Source organism: Myxine glutinosa, chromosome 11 (genome assembly GCF_964187855.1).
Source record: "Myxine glutinosa chromosome 11, kmMyxGlut1.1, whole genome shotgun sequence".
Taxonomy (NCBI): Eukaryota; Metazoa; Chordata; class Myxini; order Myxiniformes; family Myxinidae; genus Myxine; species Myxine glutinosa.
In genome coordinates this window covers 47,120,047-47,137,073 of record NC_136271.1, presented here as the reverse complement: position 1 = coordinate 47,137,073, position 17,027 = coordinate 47,120,047, and the positions used below count along the sequence as shown (strand labels likewise).

Sequence of the window (17,027 nt, the reverse complement as noted above, 5' to 3'; positions counted from 1 at the left end):
TGGCGAGTCCAAGTGTCCGCTCTGCTGCGTCATTGACAACTGGGAGTTTGGCCACAACTTCCTTGCCATGACGATAGCTGTCTGAGGTGGGCCACTGTGCAACGGGGAGCTTGACAAAACTGGAGTCAATACCCAAGAGTTCAAACATGCTCCAAGAGTCGTAACCAACAAAGTCTTTGAGGGCTTTACTCCCCAATTGCTGTGAGGCTGGCATCTCCTGTATCATGTTATGTGCATATATCATGTTATGTGCATATATCATGTTATGTGCATATATGCTCCTGTATCATGTTATGTGCATGTCAGTCATGGTACCTGAGCATAGCCCTTCTCATAGTCTGCTTGTCAGATGACGTTCTGTCCGAGAAGAGTGCCAAAGAGACCAATCTCTCTGAGAGGTACCACAAATGGTTTTGTAGCTTCTCTCGGGCCACAGTCACAAAGGACAGAAATTTGGCAGGCCACTTTGTTGGATTCTTTGCGATACTGGCCTCAGCCTTGAGGAGGTTCTTCATCAGGTACATGTCGTTAGATGGTGCATCTGCAGCACTGGTACATGTCAACCACGCTTTAGTGTAGAAGACTGACATGAATGCAGCGAGACTGGTTATGTCTTCCAGCTCTTCGGGTGTGTAGATATCTCCCAGCTGCCAACGGAAGAGTGCCACCTTTATAGTGTATAAAGTCTTGCTCATCCAATGGGCGTGGTGGAATGCCCCAGGAGCTTTGATAGTGATGGTCCTCATACCATCAGGGACAGTCCCTCCAAGAAACAGCAGTGTGAGGTGTGCCAGCTCCAGGTAGTCGTGTCGAAGAGTCTCCTTTGTGCTATTGTCCATCCACGTCTGAAGGAAGGTGATGGTGGCATGTACATGGCCAGCCAGCTCTCTCTGTTGAGCAGACACCTCGACCAATGTGTCGTTGCCCTGGTCCAATTCACTCCAAGTGTTGAGCAGTCGCTTGAACAGCTGTTCATTAGGTCCTGTGGTGGGGCCATACACTATTGAGCAAGACGCCCCTCCAACCAATTCGTGGATGTGGTGCCGACACGCCAGTTGCAGAAGACTCCTGCCAAACTCAGTCTCCAGTCTTACTACGACTCCACTCTTGACCCCAGAGTTCACTGCCGTTGTATCGAAGACAAGAGCGCCTATCCTTGATGTGTGCAAGGGTGCCTTGAACGCCCTGATGAATGGTTACAGTAACAACCGAAAGCAGGCATTAAAATTAATGATTGTAAGCTGCTTTTGTTAACTTTTTTTTATTGAAATGAAGATGGCCAAATTTAAACAACGTTATAACAGTTATAAAAACTGGACAATACAAGGTTGTAAAAGACAATTTAAAGTAAATTTAATCTGATTAATGGTTATCCTATGATTAAAAAGCAAAATTTTCAATTTTTTTCCATAAATATGCTTGAAATTTCAGACAAAAATCAGTTTTTTGGATAAAAGTGGTATTGAATTGTGTCACAGACATTGTTAAGCTCTCCAATCATCCTTGGCTTTCAATTCTGCATCTTTTGGTACCAGAATCAACTCTGGGGGTCAAACACAGCTTGAGAAATCGTCAATTTAGGCATTTTTTGAGTCGTCTGTAACTGTTGCTATGGTAACGGGCTGTCTGACCGTAAAACGTCAATATTTTTGAATTTTTTTTTCATGATTTTGTTCCTGATACTCACTCACAACTTTTAGGTAAATTACATTGAATTAGGAAAATCACCTCCGATTTGGCCCAGCCTAGTGGATACTGGGAAACCGTCGATGTTGAGGGCAAAGTTATGGGTGGACTTGGTGAGCGTTTTTGGGCCAATGATGATTATTTCAGATTTATCACAGTTAGGTTTGAGGAAGTTGATTTGAAGCCAGGATTTTATTTCAGTGATGCAGTTTGTCAGGATAGAGTGGGTGGCGGTGGAGATGGACTTGGTGGAGATGAAAAGCTGGATGTCATCGGCGAAGCAGTGGAATTGGAGACCATGACGGCGGATTAAGTGACCGAGGGGGGACAGGTAAAGGATGAAGAGGAGGGGGCCAGGAACTGAACCTTGGGGGACACCTTGGGGGAGGGGAGCAGTGGGGGATTTGCAGTTATTGATGGAGATGAACTGACGTCTGTCAGAGAGGTATGATTTAATCCAAGAGAGGGCAGTGCCGGTAATGTTAAAGGTGGTTTCAAGTCGGGTGAGGAGGATGGTGTGATCGATGGTGTCAAAGGCGGCGCTGAGGTCGAGGAGGATGAGAATGTTGAGGTTGCCAGCGTCAGAGGAGAGGAGAAGGTCGTTGGTGATTTTGAGTAGAGCAGTTTCAGTACTGTGGTTGGAGCGGAATCCGGATTGGAATGTTTCATACAGGTTATTGGCAGAGAGGTGATGTTTGAGTTGAGTGGCTACAGCGCGTTCCAAAACCTTTGACAGAAATGGTAGGTTGGAGATGGGTCTGAAGTTATTTAGGGTGTCAGGGTTTAGTCCAGGTTTTTTCAGAATGGGGGTAACAGCAGCAATTTTGAGGGATGGTGGGACGATGCCTGTAGACAGGGAGGAGTTTATTGTTGCAATGATAAGTGGAGAGAGAGCAGGAAGGGAGGCCTTGACAAAGCTGGAGGGGATGGGGTCAAGAGTGCAGGTGGCAGTTTTCATTCCGATGAGTTCAGAGAGGTCAGTAGGGGAGACTGGGGAGAATTGAGACAGGGGATGGCAGGATAAGGGGGGGCAGGTGGTTTGAGGGGGAGCGGGTGCAGCGGTGGTCAAGCTGTTGTAGATGTTTTCAATTTTGCGTTGGAAGAATGAAAGGAAGGAGATGCAGTTGTCTATTGTGAATGACTGGGTGGTGGTGTTCAGGGGGCTGAGGAGTTTGTTTATTGTAGAGAAGAGTGCTTTTGGGTTTCCGGAGCCAGAGTGGATAATTTGAGAGTAGTAGGCGGAGCGGGCGCGGGAGAGGGCATCTTTATAGTGTTGTATGTGGTCCTTTTAGGCCTGGGAGTGAACTGTGAGACCTGTTTTATTGCGGAGTCTTTCAAGTTGGCGAGCACGAGTTTTCATCAGGCGGAGTTCAGGGGTAAACCAGGGAGCAGAATGGGTGAAAGAAACTGTTTTGGTTTTTATAGGCGCAAGTTGGTCAAGGCAGGAGGAGAGTGTGGTTGTAGTAGTCAGTGAGGTCAGAAGGGGTGTGGAGGTCAACGAAGGGAGAAGTGGACATTTTTTCAGAGAGGGTCGATGAGAATGAGGTAGGTGAAAGAGCGTTTAGCTTACGGAAGTTGATAGTGCGATAATGCCTTGGTGCTGGGGTGGGGATGTTGATGGTCAGAGTGATGGCTAGGTGGTCAGAGAGAGTGAGGTCGGAGCCAGAGAGATGGTGCAAAATTAGTCCAGTAGAGCAGACAAGGTATGATGTCGCATTATGGACGGCCACAAAACTGACGCTACTTTAAGGGTAATATATGGAAGATGATATATTTTAACCTCCAGTTACTTTGCAGTCACTACGATTAGATTTACTATAATATTAACGTTACATTATTATGAAAATGATAATAAAAAACATTGGCTAATTCCTTACTTCCGCATTATTTGTACCGAACACCGCTCATCATTGATTCATGAACCAGACAACGCTTCAATCTAGAAACTTTGCAATAACGACAAAGGAATTGCAGTGTTACGATTATACAGACTTGGCATTTAATATGGAATATTTTTTTTGTGGGGTTGGACTTACTTTTCAAGATGACTTAGAACCAAACGTTCATTGGAATTATGTTGAAATTATTCTAGATTTTGTTAATGTGACCTTTAAAAGAAACAAAAACGACATTTGACATTTCGAAGCAAATAAATTGATCCTTGAAAGTGATATAAACTGATATCGAACTCAATTCACGGACAGTACTGTTAAACTTCTGTACGTTTTCCAGAAGTATCTCTTTATTTTGCACATTAGCCAAAAAAATTTTCAACAAAAACAAAAGCTAAATTATGACTGGGATTACGGACAGTAAAATTACAGTTCAGTACTTCGTGTAACCCCCACGAGCATTCAGGAGAGCACGTACACGTTGAGGCATGCTGTTCACGAGATTTGCCAAAGTTTGGACAGGAATCGCTTGCCTTGCAGTGACAATAGCCTGCTGCAATTCACGCACAGAGGTCGGCTGCTGGTCCAAGTTGTCGATTTGACGCGTTAATTCTGCCCACAATTTCTCTATCGGATTCATATCCGGGGACATGGCAGGCCACTCCATATGCTCTACACCACGGTCAGCAAGAAAGTGTTGGATCATGCGAGCACGATGAGGCCGTGCATTGTCATCTTGGAAGACAAAGTTTCCTTGAAAGGCTGTAAGAGCAAATGGAAGCAATGTTTCTTCCAGAATGACCCTGTACTTGAACTGGTTCAGGTTTCCATTCAGAACAACCAGGTCAGTTTTGCCCCCTGCATGAAAAGCAGCCCAAACAGTCACCCCACCACCTCCAGCTTGGACTCTTGGCACTATACAATCTTCGTTGTGGGCTTCATGCACTTGTCTGCGCACTCGGACGCGGCCATCTTGACGATAGACCAGAAATCTAGACTCGTCACTGAAGGTCACGTGATTCCAGTGTCCTGGCTGCCATTGACGGTGCTCTCTGGCCCACTGCAATCGACGCTGGCTGTGTTGTCTGGTGAGGCATGGATTTCTCAGGGGACGCCTGGCACGATAGCCTGCTTGAACCAGTCGTTGGTTGACTAGCCTTCTGGATACAGGCACATTGGTCAGTTGCTGCCACTCAGCCCTAAGCCGATTAGCTGACTTGGTACGGCCATTGCAGCAGGCGATCATCTCTCCTTGTGGTTCTGCGTGGACGTCCTGGCCTCGGTATTGGAGTAGGGACACCTCTCTGAGCATTTCGTTTCAGGATCTTTGACACCTGACCTTGAGTGATGCCATACTGCCGAGCAATAGCACGCTGTTTCATGCCAGAATTTCGTAAAGCCACCACTCCATGACAAACAGCATTGTCAAGTTGACGGACCATCTCCAGAGGAAGCGGCAATAACTTTTGTAGACGTGCAGCAGTTGTTTTCCACTAATACAGAACGCAACAACCCTTATATACCTGATTGTGAAGCCAATCGTCAAATGTACCTGTCCTTACATTTTGTCACGCCACCTGTGATATAATCCTGTTATTGACTTCTTGCTGCGAAACACAATCAGTGACATGGTTCTTTCAACAAAGACATCACCGAAGGGTAAAAGAAACTCACCAAATTGATATACTGAGTTCAGAAAGTAAACCCAAGTCAAGAAAAAATATATATTCCATATTAAATGCCAAGTCTGTATTTACTATATCATTGGTATTGACGCTATTATTATTATTATTATTATTATTATTACAAAAACAACACTACTGTATTAAGAAACCTGGGCTAATTTGACCGAAGCGGCCTGAAGGTGATGATGAAGGCATGAAGCCTAAGGCCTATACGTACTGTCGTTGGAAGATCCATAACATCTATGCTTTTGATAGTTGATGATCATTTTAACAATCGGTTTGTTTGTGTCTCACACTGAATGAAAAACATAAAGGGAGAGCATAGTGATTGTGATATACGACAGGTTCGACGATATGTTCGGCCTAAACGATATTGTAATCAAAATGCCGGAGTGTGGAGGCAGCCCTTGTACGCCGCAATGACATCAGACGAAATCACATCACCCTGTCATGTGACCAGATCCTCAGCTATGATTGGTATACGTTTGAGGGGACATACATACACACATATATATATATATATTATTTATATATATATATATATATATATACACACACACACATATATTTATACATACATACATACATACGGATGGACAAACACTTTTCTGGACTGCTTTGCCATATGGGCTACGCCGTTATTTTAAAAAACAAAAAACAGGGGTTAAAGGGGTGTGGTTTCACCCCCAAAATTAGGTATTTGCTCTCATCACCAAAACCACACACGCACAGTTTTGATTAACCTTGACCACAACCTTCATCACCAGTGATGTACCAATGTTTGTTCAAGGCATTTGAAAAAGAGGTCTGAGGAGGTATTTGGAGGAGGTGGGTGGAAAGGCAGGGGTTGCCCCCCAAAATAGGTATTTTTCTGTTTGAAGTCTAATGATTATGTTCGTATGATTCTACATGTTGCCCTGTCTTCTAGTAACCATTGAAGTTGGTTTTAAAATACCGTGATACTGTTTAAAATACCTTCAGTCAGTGTAGCATGCTGTTTTATTCCACCAGGTGAGTGCCCAGGGGTATTGCCCCTATTTTTTATGCCTCTGGCAATGAAGTCGCCGGAAGCATGATGTTTTCGGGTTGTCAGTCCATGCACCCGTGATAGGTTTTCGTTTCCACAATAACAAGAGAATGGCTGAAGGGATCCAAGTCAATGGTGCAGGTATGTTAAATGAGGAAAATATGAAAAGATGACATTTTGGTGTCACCAAGTCAAAGGTCATGTTCGGTGAAAATCCAATTACGACGATAACTTGTGAACCAGTGATAGGATTTTGACCAAAGTTGGTGCAAATATGTATTCTGATACAAAGATTAACACCGATTTGATTTTTGGGTCAATAGGTCGAAGTCTGTAATAAGATTATAACTTGAAAACGGCTGAAGGGATCCAGGTCAAACTTGGTACAGGTGTGTGTAATGATGTAACGATGAACAGATTAGATTTTGGGCTCAAGAGGTCAGAGGTAACGTCAAGTAAAAATAGTTACCAGGCCAACTTGTGAAGCAATGATGAGAATTTGAACAAACTTGGTGTAAGTATTATCATGCAAAGATGAACCGATTGGATTATGGGCATTGAGAGGTCAATGGTCATGTCAGGTAAAAATGTGACAACTTTAGAACATAAAGGGATTTAAATCAAACTTGGTGAATGTATGACGATGTAAACATCAACAGATTTTGGGGTCAGAGGTCATGTTAAGTAAAAAATGACTTAGTTACCACGATAATGGCTGAAGGGATCAAAGTTAAATCAATCTCGTGTACGTGCTGGACTACCTTCGAACACACTCCAATCTGTCTCTACCTGATCCACATTGAGGAACCTGATGTCATATGATCTTTCCTTACACAGAGCTGGCTCTATCAAGAGAAATGCACAATGAATGGTTCAATGTAGCAATTTTATTTCATTATGATGATGCATACCTTTTAATCAAGTAATTAGGGATTAATCCAACAAAATTCCATTATTATCAACAAACAATGCACTCCATGGAAGAACAGTTCATCTGTCATCATGCCTTCAGGTCACCAACATCGAGTTTAAAATGGGAAAATGTGGGAAGATGTGGGAAGATTATGATTAAAGTGTTTTCAGACCTCGAGTCAAGGTAAGTCAAGCGATTTGGGATGTGAACTATCAGTTAATCATCAAATAATATCACGATCCCTGTACTCCAAGGTTGGAGGTGAAATTAGTCTCGAAACATAAATTAAGGTCTTCAAAGAAAAAGTTTCAATCATCAATCAAATTATTTAATGTCTTCAGAGAATGAGCGATCTCTGCAGGACTGGACCCAGTGTGTGTTTACGTGATGGAACTTGATGAAGCGATTGAAGTACCAGGAGAGAACAATTTGATAAAACCAGAGTATCGTTTTCCATACTTCAGAGGATAATCAAAGCTAAGCTCAAACGAATCAAATGTTTAACATCATCGAGGAAGCCACAGATAGTCATACAATTCAAAAATGTATTTTTCTGCAAAAATTTCAAGCAAGGCTAACCCCTGCTCTTGCGGGGAAAATAGCCTTTATACGATCATTCGATATTCTATTCTTCTGTTTCATGAAAGCCTTCACCTGTTTCTCAAAAACAAACTGTCCATGTGGACTGCTTGCACCAGGAGGGATCTGGGCAAGATACAGTGGGGTAACAGCACCTGCTTCAGGTGAGAGGGTAGCTTTTGGACCAGCCATGTCTGTACGCACCCAGCCTGAGGTACCAAAGGGGTCACAGAGATCATTGAAGACCTTTTAGTTCAAATAAGCAATCCGATAGAATTATAAACACGAGTTAATACAGTCGGACCACCGACATTTGTGGAGGATATGGCCCTGGAAAATGCCGCGAATGACAAATCTGTGAATATGGGGGCATTGTTTCAATGGGGAAAAGAGGGATAGGTTCCTGGCGGTTCCTGATTCATCGCAGAATTTTTTTTTAAGTTTAACATGTTTGACTGCGAAGGCACATTGTTAGTTTCATACAAAATGCTTACAATTTTTTTTTTTAAGAAGCAGGGACACTCCTCGGCTCACCTGATGGAAGCAGTGATTATGATTTCAAGTCAAATCACTGGAAGGAGTGGATGACGCACAAAATATGTAACACACCAAACTCATCCACCCAGTTTGGTCATAACCCGTCCACAACTTTGACATCATGATACATATCGTTTTTGGCCCTATCACTCAATGGTAAAGAATCACTTCAATATCTATCTATAATTCCAGTAATCTCTGTGTGTTTGTTTGTACGTTTGTACATTTGTACGTTTGTTTGTTTGTCTGTGACCGCTGTTTCTCGACAACCACGGGTCCGATATACTTTAAACTTGCCAGGTATATTGCTGGGGACCCGAGGATGTGCCTTTTCAAGGTTTCATATTAATCGGACAAGTACTTACCGAGCTATGGCGATTTAGCCGTTCGCCGTTCGCTTTGGCGTTGCGAATGGACCAAACCATTGCATGTAAATAGAGGGGGGGGGGGTTCTGTGGTCGTTGCGAATGGACCAAACCATTCATGTAAATAGAGGGGGGGGGTTCTGTGGTCGTTACTGCCACGTGGTTTCAAAGTTTTTTTTTGTTGTTGTTGTTTGCACGCATGTTTTTTTGCACCCACGTACGGGCACGCCCTAGGATGTTTACACACACACACCCCTACACAAATTTTTTTTTTTTTTTTTTTTTTGGCAAGGAACGGGCACGTCCTAGCTTATATATAGTACGGGCATGCCCTAGTCTATCTATAATTCCAGTAATCTCTGTGTGTTTGTTTGTTTGTCTGTGACCGCTGTTTCTCGACAACCACGGGTCCGATATACTTGAAACTTGCCAGGTATATTGCTGGGGACCCGAGGATGTGCCTTTTCAAGGTTTCATATTAATCGGAGAAGTAGTTACCGAGCTATGGCGATTTCTTTACCAAACTCCGCAAGCCGTTCGCTTTGGACCAAACCATTTCATGTAAATAGAGGGGGGGGATTGTCACCGTACTCGCAAGCCGTTCGCTTTGGACCAAACCATTTCATGTAAATAGAGGGGGGGGATTGTCACCGTACTCGCAAGCCGTTCGCTTTGGACCAAACCATTTCATGTAAATAGAGGGGGGGGATTGCCACCGTACTCGCAAGCCGTTCGCTTTGGCTTTGCGAATGGACCAAACCATTTCATGTAAATAGAGGGGGGGGATATAATTTTAGATATATATATAGTACGGGCATGCCCTAGTCTTTAAAATTCTCGTACCCGGATCTTCACCAAAATCAAATCGATTCATCCTCATCACACACCCAACCTGTCCACCAAGTTTTGTCTGAATCTGTCGACAACTTTGAGACATCCTGGATATATCAGTTTAAGCCCGATCACCCAGTAGTGAAGAAGATCATGACATGGGCATTGAGGAAGTTAGGAGTGGAGGAATGGTTGATCAGAGTAGTGGTGGCAATGTACGAGAGAGCGCGCACAGCTGTAAGGACGAAGGACGGGAACAGTGGTGAGTTTGAGGTGAAGGTGGGAGTGCATCAGGGGTCGGTACCAAGTCCACTACTATTTGTAGCTGTGATGGAGGTGATGGCTCGGAACAGAAAGGATGGTTTACCGTGGGAGTTGTTGCATGCAGCTGATCTGGTGTTGATTGGGGAGGGTATGGATGGACTGAAGGAGAAGATGAACAAGTGGAAGGAATGTTTGGAGAGAAAAGGTCTGAAGGTGAATTTCGGAAAAACGAAGGTGATGGCAAGTGGTGAAGCATGTGGTGAGGTGGAAAGAACTGGGAAGTGGGCGTGTGCTGTGTGTAGGAAGGGTGTCGGAGTGAATTCCATTCAATGTACAATGTGCGCTGAGTGGGTTCATAAAAAATGTAGTGGTCTGAGAGGCTCATTAACCAGTGTGGCAGCTACATTCAAATGTAAGATGTGCACAGAGTGAGCTGTTGAGTTGAGTTGGAGGAAAGGTTGAGTTGGATCTTGGAGACGGCGTGAAGCTGGAAGATGTGAAAACATTTTGCGACCGAGGAGACATGCTGAATGGAGAAGGTGGATCAGACTCGGCAACGGTTGCTGGAGTGAGATGTGCATGGAAGAAGTTTCGGGAACTGAGTGGCGTGCTGATGAGGAGGGGAGTGTCGTTGAAGCTGAAGGGAATGGTGTGTGCTGCATGTGTGAGAAGTGTTATGATTTATGGGAGCGAGACATGGGTAATGAACGTAGAGCAGCAACAAAGGCTGGAAAGGGTGGAAATGCGAATGGTTCGGTGCATGTGTGGAGTATCGTTGAGAGAGAGGAAGACAAATGATGAATTGCGAAAGATGATGGGAATAGAGCCTGTGATGGATGCTGTGAAGAGAAACAGGTTGAGATGGTTTTGCCATGTGTTGAGGAAGGATGAAAGTGACTGGTTGAGAAGAGTGATGGAAATGAATGTAGCAGGAAGTAGAGGACGGGGAAGACCGAGAAAGACTTGGCTAAAGATGGTGGAAGAAGAAATGCGGGCGAGGGGGTTAACAAGGAGAGATGCAGAAAATAGGTCAAAATGGAGAAGATTGTCATGGGGACCGCAAGGCTAACCCCCGCTCTAGCAGGGAAAATGGTCTTAAAATGCCTGTTGTTGTGTGTTGTTGTATTTACTTAAATGTGATTCATTCAATGTGGATAAATGAACCTAACCCTCCTTCCCTCTATTTACATTAATTCTTACAAGATAAATAGATTAATTTAACGTCGTTTCACAGAACGTTGTGTTTTCGAGAGACTAAGTGTGTATGAAGCTCCATTGTTGGGTTGACTATTCACCACATACATGAGGTGATTGTGAAGATTCGTGTCGTGAAAGGTTTCCCCGAAAGTGAGGAGGGGTTCGTGTGGACGAACTGCAGTTAAGAATGGAAATGACTTTGTGGAATGCAATTTTCCTGTTTCTTCCTTCCCTTGCTTTTGTCCATATGTGGTCCCATGATCAGTGCGTTGTCTTCTTCCCGATATTGACTCATTATTTTCAAGATTTTAACAATTGTTGCTTGATGTGAGTAAGATTTGATCTTCACACTTTGTCTATGCAGTATCGTTATTTGCATTATCTTTGTAGGTGTTGGTGGAGGTGACAAAGACAATGGTCACAAATTTGAGATGCAGGTTTCACTTGAAAGCATTCCTGGTAAGCTACCTTTGGCAATGTACCATGTGACTGACGAATGGTCTCTTTTGAGTGCCGAGATTCGGGTGATTAAAGGTTCATCGAAGCAAATTTTGCTTCAGTCAGACGTCATAGCAGGTGATGAAAAATGAGATGGGAGAGAAGTTTGAGGGAAGAGGAATAAGATAGAGGTGGAGAAGGATTATTACATTTCTGCAAATTTGTACGTGTAGAAAACTTGTTCCCTCCCCAAACTTCACGACTCTTCCTTCTGGCCTGACTGGTCTCCTTGGAGAAACTGTTTGATTTAAGATTGTGAAAAAGTACAGGTGTATCAAAAGTTCAAGGTTGGAAGTTGGGATTGGCACAATAAACTCCACTCGGTTTGTCCATCGGTGTCCCTCACGCAATTGTTAGTTTTATAACCACCCAAACTGGTTCTTTGTTGCCACGTTCCCTCGAGCCTGCCTCGTCCTCTATTCGTACAAATAGGGATGGAAAACCAATATGGAATATTAAAATACCATGAGTATACTCGGACCATTGTAAAATACTACGAGAAGGCTCTGACATGTCAATGCCGTTCTTTCTGCGTTCCATTTGTAAAATAGATGCCAAGCTCCAAGTTGCAAGCCAGAAGACAAAAGGTTAACTTTTTATTTTATTTAATGATTTGACATTTGCAATGCTTTCGTGCTTGTACTCCAGCTGTATGTGCCCAGCCGGTGGAAGTTGGACCCTGCCGTGCAGCATTGAGACGTTGGTACTTCGATCCAGAGACCGGAAATTGCAGCCTGTTCGTATACGGTGGTTGCCATGGCAACAAGAATAACTTTGGCTCTCATGAGGGTTGTCATACAGTCTGCTCACCTTCTGATCATGGTACGATGGATGAGTAAATGTTTATGATGTAACCATTCCCTCATCGTTTTGACCTCTTACCTTCAGGTACAGGAGGGTATTTCATTTGTGACCACACTGCATGCTCAATGGGTCCCTCTAAAACTTCATCTTTAAAGCACATCAATCCAGAGACTGATATTGGATCGTTTTTAATTTTATTTAATGGAAAGGTGGAGGGGTGGGGGGGGGGGGGGGTCAGGCATTACAAAAGGGAAAGTTTAATTTTCACTTGGGGAAAATTCCAGCGGCATAGAAAGGTCTCTGTATATGGTACTGCATGTGCCATGTGGTAAAGTATAGAAAAGAAGGGACATTCTTGGGGAAAATGCCAGTGGCATAGAAAAGGCCACTTTATATGGTATGTGCCATGTGGTAAACTATAGAAAAGGAGGGGCATTCTTGGGAAAAGGCCCCTTTATGTGGTATGTGCCATGTGGCAATGTATAGAAAAGGGACATTCAAAAAAAATCTTGTTTGCATGCTGGACTACCCTTGTGTTATGAGGAGGAACCAAGTAATGCTCTAGAAAACTTCATCAAAAGGGATCGATTCGGTCTTGTGACACACCCAACCTGTCCACCAAGTTTCATCCAAATCCATCAATAACTTTTTCAGATATCCTGCTGTGTTGGTTTTACCCCTATCACTCAATGGTGAAGAATCACTGAAAATTCCAGTAGCCAGATCAGAATCCGGATCTTCACCAAAATCGAATCATTTCGTCGTCACATACGCTACATCTCTGCCAAATTTCGTCCGAATCCGTCCACAACTTTGAGATATCCTATCTCCCAATGGTGACGAATCACTTAAAATTCTACTACCCGGATGTGGATCTTCACCAAAATTTAATTTTGTTCTTGTCACATACACTACTCACTGTCAACGACTCTCTGTCAATGACATACGACTCTCTGTCTCTGTCAAATTTCGTCTTAATCAGTTCACAACTTTTTGAGATATCTTGTTCACAGACAGGGGTGAAAACATAACCTGCATCCATCCATCTTCGGTGGTGCAGGTAAAAAATGTTTGTGAAAATTTGGCTTGAAATTCATAGTGAATCCCTGTTAGTATATGTAGTGCCATTGAGAGCATTCCTGGTAAGCTACCTTTGGCAATGTACCATGTGACCTACAATCCCTCTCCACTCAGGAATCCTAATACAAAGCAAACATAACAGCGAGCAGTATTGAGAAAACTAAACTGATGAAAAGTCCGTTATTTTAAATTTAAGACGAGCCTCAGACGAGCCTCACGTTAGATATGGAATGTCCGTGAGTGAAAGAAGAACGTTTCTGGCAAGCAAGTTTGGTGAAAAACTTCGGGTCTTAAAAGTAGAATCCACAACTTGGTCGCGTAAGACGTCCTGGTAAAAGCGATACTTTTCTGGATACAACTCCAATTTGGCGAGGAATGAGAATTGAGCTGCCCGCAAGGCTGAGAGTCCTTCCGAGGCCAAAACCAGGCCAAAGAGTGGAAAAAGCACCCAAAAAGAAAAACTATGAATGGTGCGTAAAAACAGTCACATGACTATTGGAATGGTGCAACAGGTGGCAGGAGATACGACACTACAAATAAAACCATCGTGTGTTATAAAAGATCCATGGTTATCATGAAATGGATCAGAATCCCAAAGAGGACATCGGTGAACAATGGACATTGTTATTTACGCAGAGAATAATGGTTTGCGAGGAAGGCTGTTGTGGCGTTAATACTTTGGGAATTCCAATGATTTTATTTTGTTTTTCTCATAATTTGGGTTTGAGCATGAGGCAGTATAGTTTTGAATTGTAAAAATTGGACCACTGCACCTGGAGCTTATCTGGGCCCGAACCCAAATTTGGGAGCACTCTGACTGGTGCATCTGGAGGAAAAGATTTTTGAAGGAATTTGCTAAGTCCGCCATTTTGACACTTCCGGACAAGTGCCTGAAACGAGCTTTGCAGATGCCCGTTACCAGTCGGGGGCAGAACGTTGTTGTCAAATTTCAGTTGGATCGGCCTTGTGGTTTGGCTGGAAAAGTCGAAATACATGATGGACAGATGGTGCACGATGACGATACCTGATGTGGAATTAAAGATTGTGCCTCAATTGCAGGCCTTATTCTGCTGTTCAGGTTTCTCCATCGAGTTCTCTTCTCACTCGAGATAAAAACAAACCCCTTCTTCTTTCCTCTCGTAGTAGTAGTAGTAGTAGTAGTAGTAGTAGTAGTAGTGGAAAAACTGTTTATTGTTGAAAGTAAATGGACACTGAATATTATCGATGGTTAAATCTTGCTTTTTGAATTTGCAGCATCTTCGACATTGAACAATTCCATGAGCAAATTCCTCATTGTGCACGGTGAGGACAATCTGTAGTTCCAAAATAAACTGAACACCCAATATGCCAATGTCACCACCACCACCCTCCCAACTAACCACCTCTATCTGCTATCCTCTAGCACTGGGAGTCGTCCTCGCTGGCCTCGCAGCGACCGTAGCTGCTTTGCTGCTGTTTATGTGGTTGCGCCGTTTGGACAGCAACCGTGTCCAACGTACCAGCATCTTCACGGTGCGTCCACAGCCCCAACCACGAAGTGACGACACTGCTTCCCTCATCCCAAACATGGTTTTTTGAGCCAACCTGGGCTGCTCGTCTCCAACTAGCAAATAACAACGTGCTTTCTGTAGTTGGGGTTCCCACTCCAACCCTACGACTCTTCCCAGGGTTTTTTAAAATGTAATTCTGCATTGTTGACTCTACTTAAATGCACATTCCTATTCCTCTTTAAATGCCAAACAATTTCTGCCCGTCAGCTCCAGATTACCTGCTTATGGCTTCTTCTCATGAAAGGTCCGATACCTCTTTTCCTTTGAGCCTTATGTGTTTCGCCTCACCATTCCATTCTTTTGTTCTCTCGGCCTTATCACACAATGGTTTGCAGACTAAATATTTCTACAAATGATTACCGGGTAATGGTGCAGCATTGTTATAATTGTTCTTTGATTTATAAGGCAAAGGTGGTCGAGTTGATTTGCCAACGATTGAAATTGCTTTGTGCCACTGGATGTATATCTTTGGAAGAAAATAATAATTTACTATTTTCCTAAATACAGATTTATGTAATGTTTGGGTTTATTTTATTTTTTGGATTTTGCTCTGTCTTGGTGTGTAAATGGTGGTTGTTTGATGATTTGTAACTGGGTTCTTGGGTAACTTAGAGTTGTGAGTTCTTCCTTGATTATTTTTCTTTAATAAAGAATGGACTGTTTCTGCCACCTTGAACATAAATCGTCATGACTTGGTTTTTAGCTTACTAAACCTTTTGTGGCGGAGTTAATTCTGGGGAGCTTATGCAGCAGCGCATCATTACAAATTATATTTTGCAACTTAAGTGTGTTCATGGCATGAAGTAAGAGGGTCTTCCGGTAGGGGCAGAGGGTTGTCAATGTGGGTCCAGGTTTGACCCACACCCCACCCCAACCCAAATATGTATTCACTTTCTTTTCTGAAACTGCACACACGATTTTGATGAAACTTGACCACACCCTTCAGCACCTGTGATGTACCATAGTTTCACGGGATTAATATATATATAAATCGGGCTTGGGAGGGGGTGGGGGATGGGGGTGGTGGTTCTTAGTTCTTATGGTGGTTCGTAAAAAAAAAAAAAAAAAAATTTCCTCAGAAACTACGAATACAATTCTGATGAAACGATCACAATCTTAATCACGCTGTTATGCTAAAGTTGGTTCACAGCCTTAAATAAGAACGACACTGTATAGAGCATACCTGCACCTGGTTGGCCTTATCACTCCAATGGTGAAGATTCACTAAAAAAAAAAAAAAAAAAAAATTCATATCCGAATCAATATTTAGATCTTCACCAAAATCTAATTGATTCTTCCTTGTCTCCCACACACAACCTGTCCACCAAGTTTCGTCAAAATCCATAACGTTTGAGATATCCCACAATGTATAGTTTTTGTAAAGCACTTTAAATTTGTGAAGAATCACTTTAAAAATTAAATAATTCCAATATCCGAATCCATATTCAGATCTTCACCAAAATCGAATGTATTTGTCCTTGGCAGACACCCAACCAGTCCACCAAGTTTCGTCCAAATCCGTCCACAACTTTTTGAGATATCCTGTTTATCGTTTTTGGCCCAATCTCCCAATGGTGAAAAATCACTAAAAATTCTCGTAGCCGAATCCGGATCTTCACCAAAATATAATCATTTCGTCCTTGTCGCACACGCTACATCTCTGCCAAATTTCGTCCGAATACGTCCACAACCTGAGATTTTGTTCACAAAGACAGGGATGAAAACATAACGTCCATTCACCTTTGGTGGCGGAGTTAATGAACCCACGCTCCTCGTACATCGCTATTAACCATCACACGTCGAACACAAAGGAATGTCGGAAATACACGATGCAGTCCATCCCACATTTCAAGGAGGCCGCAAACAATCGTGCATTTCCATTGCTTGCAATGGCCTCCCGAGATTGTCCGTACATGCTCAATCGATCGGCAGGGACGAACCCTTCACATCGACATCCTCAGCAACGAGCGAGGGATCGATGTGGCCCCACGAAGGAGCGAGATCGAGTGAACGGAATCCAAGTAGAGAAAAGACAAATATGGACGCATTCCTGCAACACGGAGCTGGCTTTTTTTTTTACCATAAAACGCACAATCGAAGACCCCAGGAGTCGCTGAAA

General features: G+C 43.2%; 1 protein-coding gene across 2 annotated transcripts in view; it reads left to right on the top strand.

Moving 5' to 3' along the window:
- LOC137436121 (carboxypeptidase inhibitor SmCI-like) overlaps positions 1 to 15,590 on the top strand; it is a 46,470-nt gene extending 30,880 nt beyond the window's left edge. For both annotated transcript variants that reach the window (XM_078786636.1, XM_078786635.1), the window contains exons 2-5: positions 11,367 to 11,435; positions 12,123 to 12,296; positions 14,613 to 14,660; positions 14,761 to 15,590. In XM_078786636.1, the coding sequence (XP_078642762.1) occupies positions 11,408 to 11,435; positions 12,123 to 12,296; positions 14,613 to 14,660; positions 14,761 to 14,936 (426 nt within the window). In that variant the 5' untranslated portion in view covers positions 11,367 to 11,407 and the 3' untranslated portion in view covers positions 14,937 to 15,590. The remainder of the gene's footprint in view (positions 1 to 11,366; positions 11,436 to 12,122; positions 12,297 to 14,612; positions 14,661 to 14,760) is intronic.
- Positions 15,591 to 17,027: the final 1,437 nt, after the last annotated feature.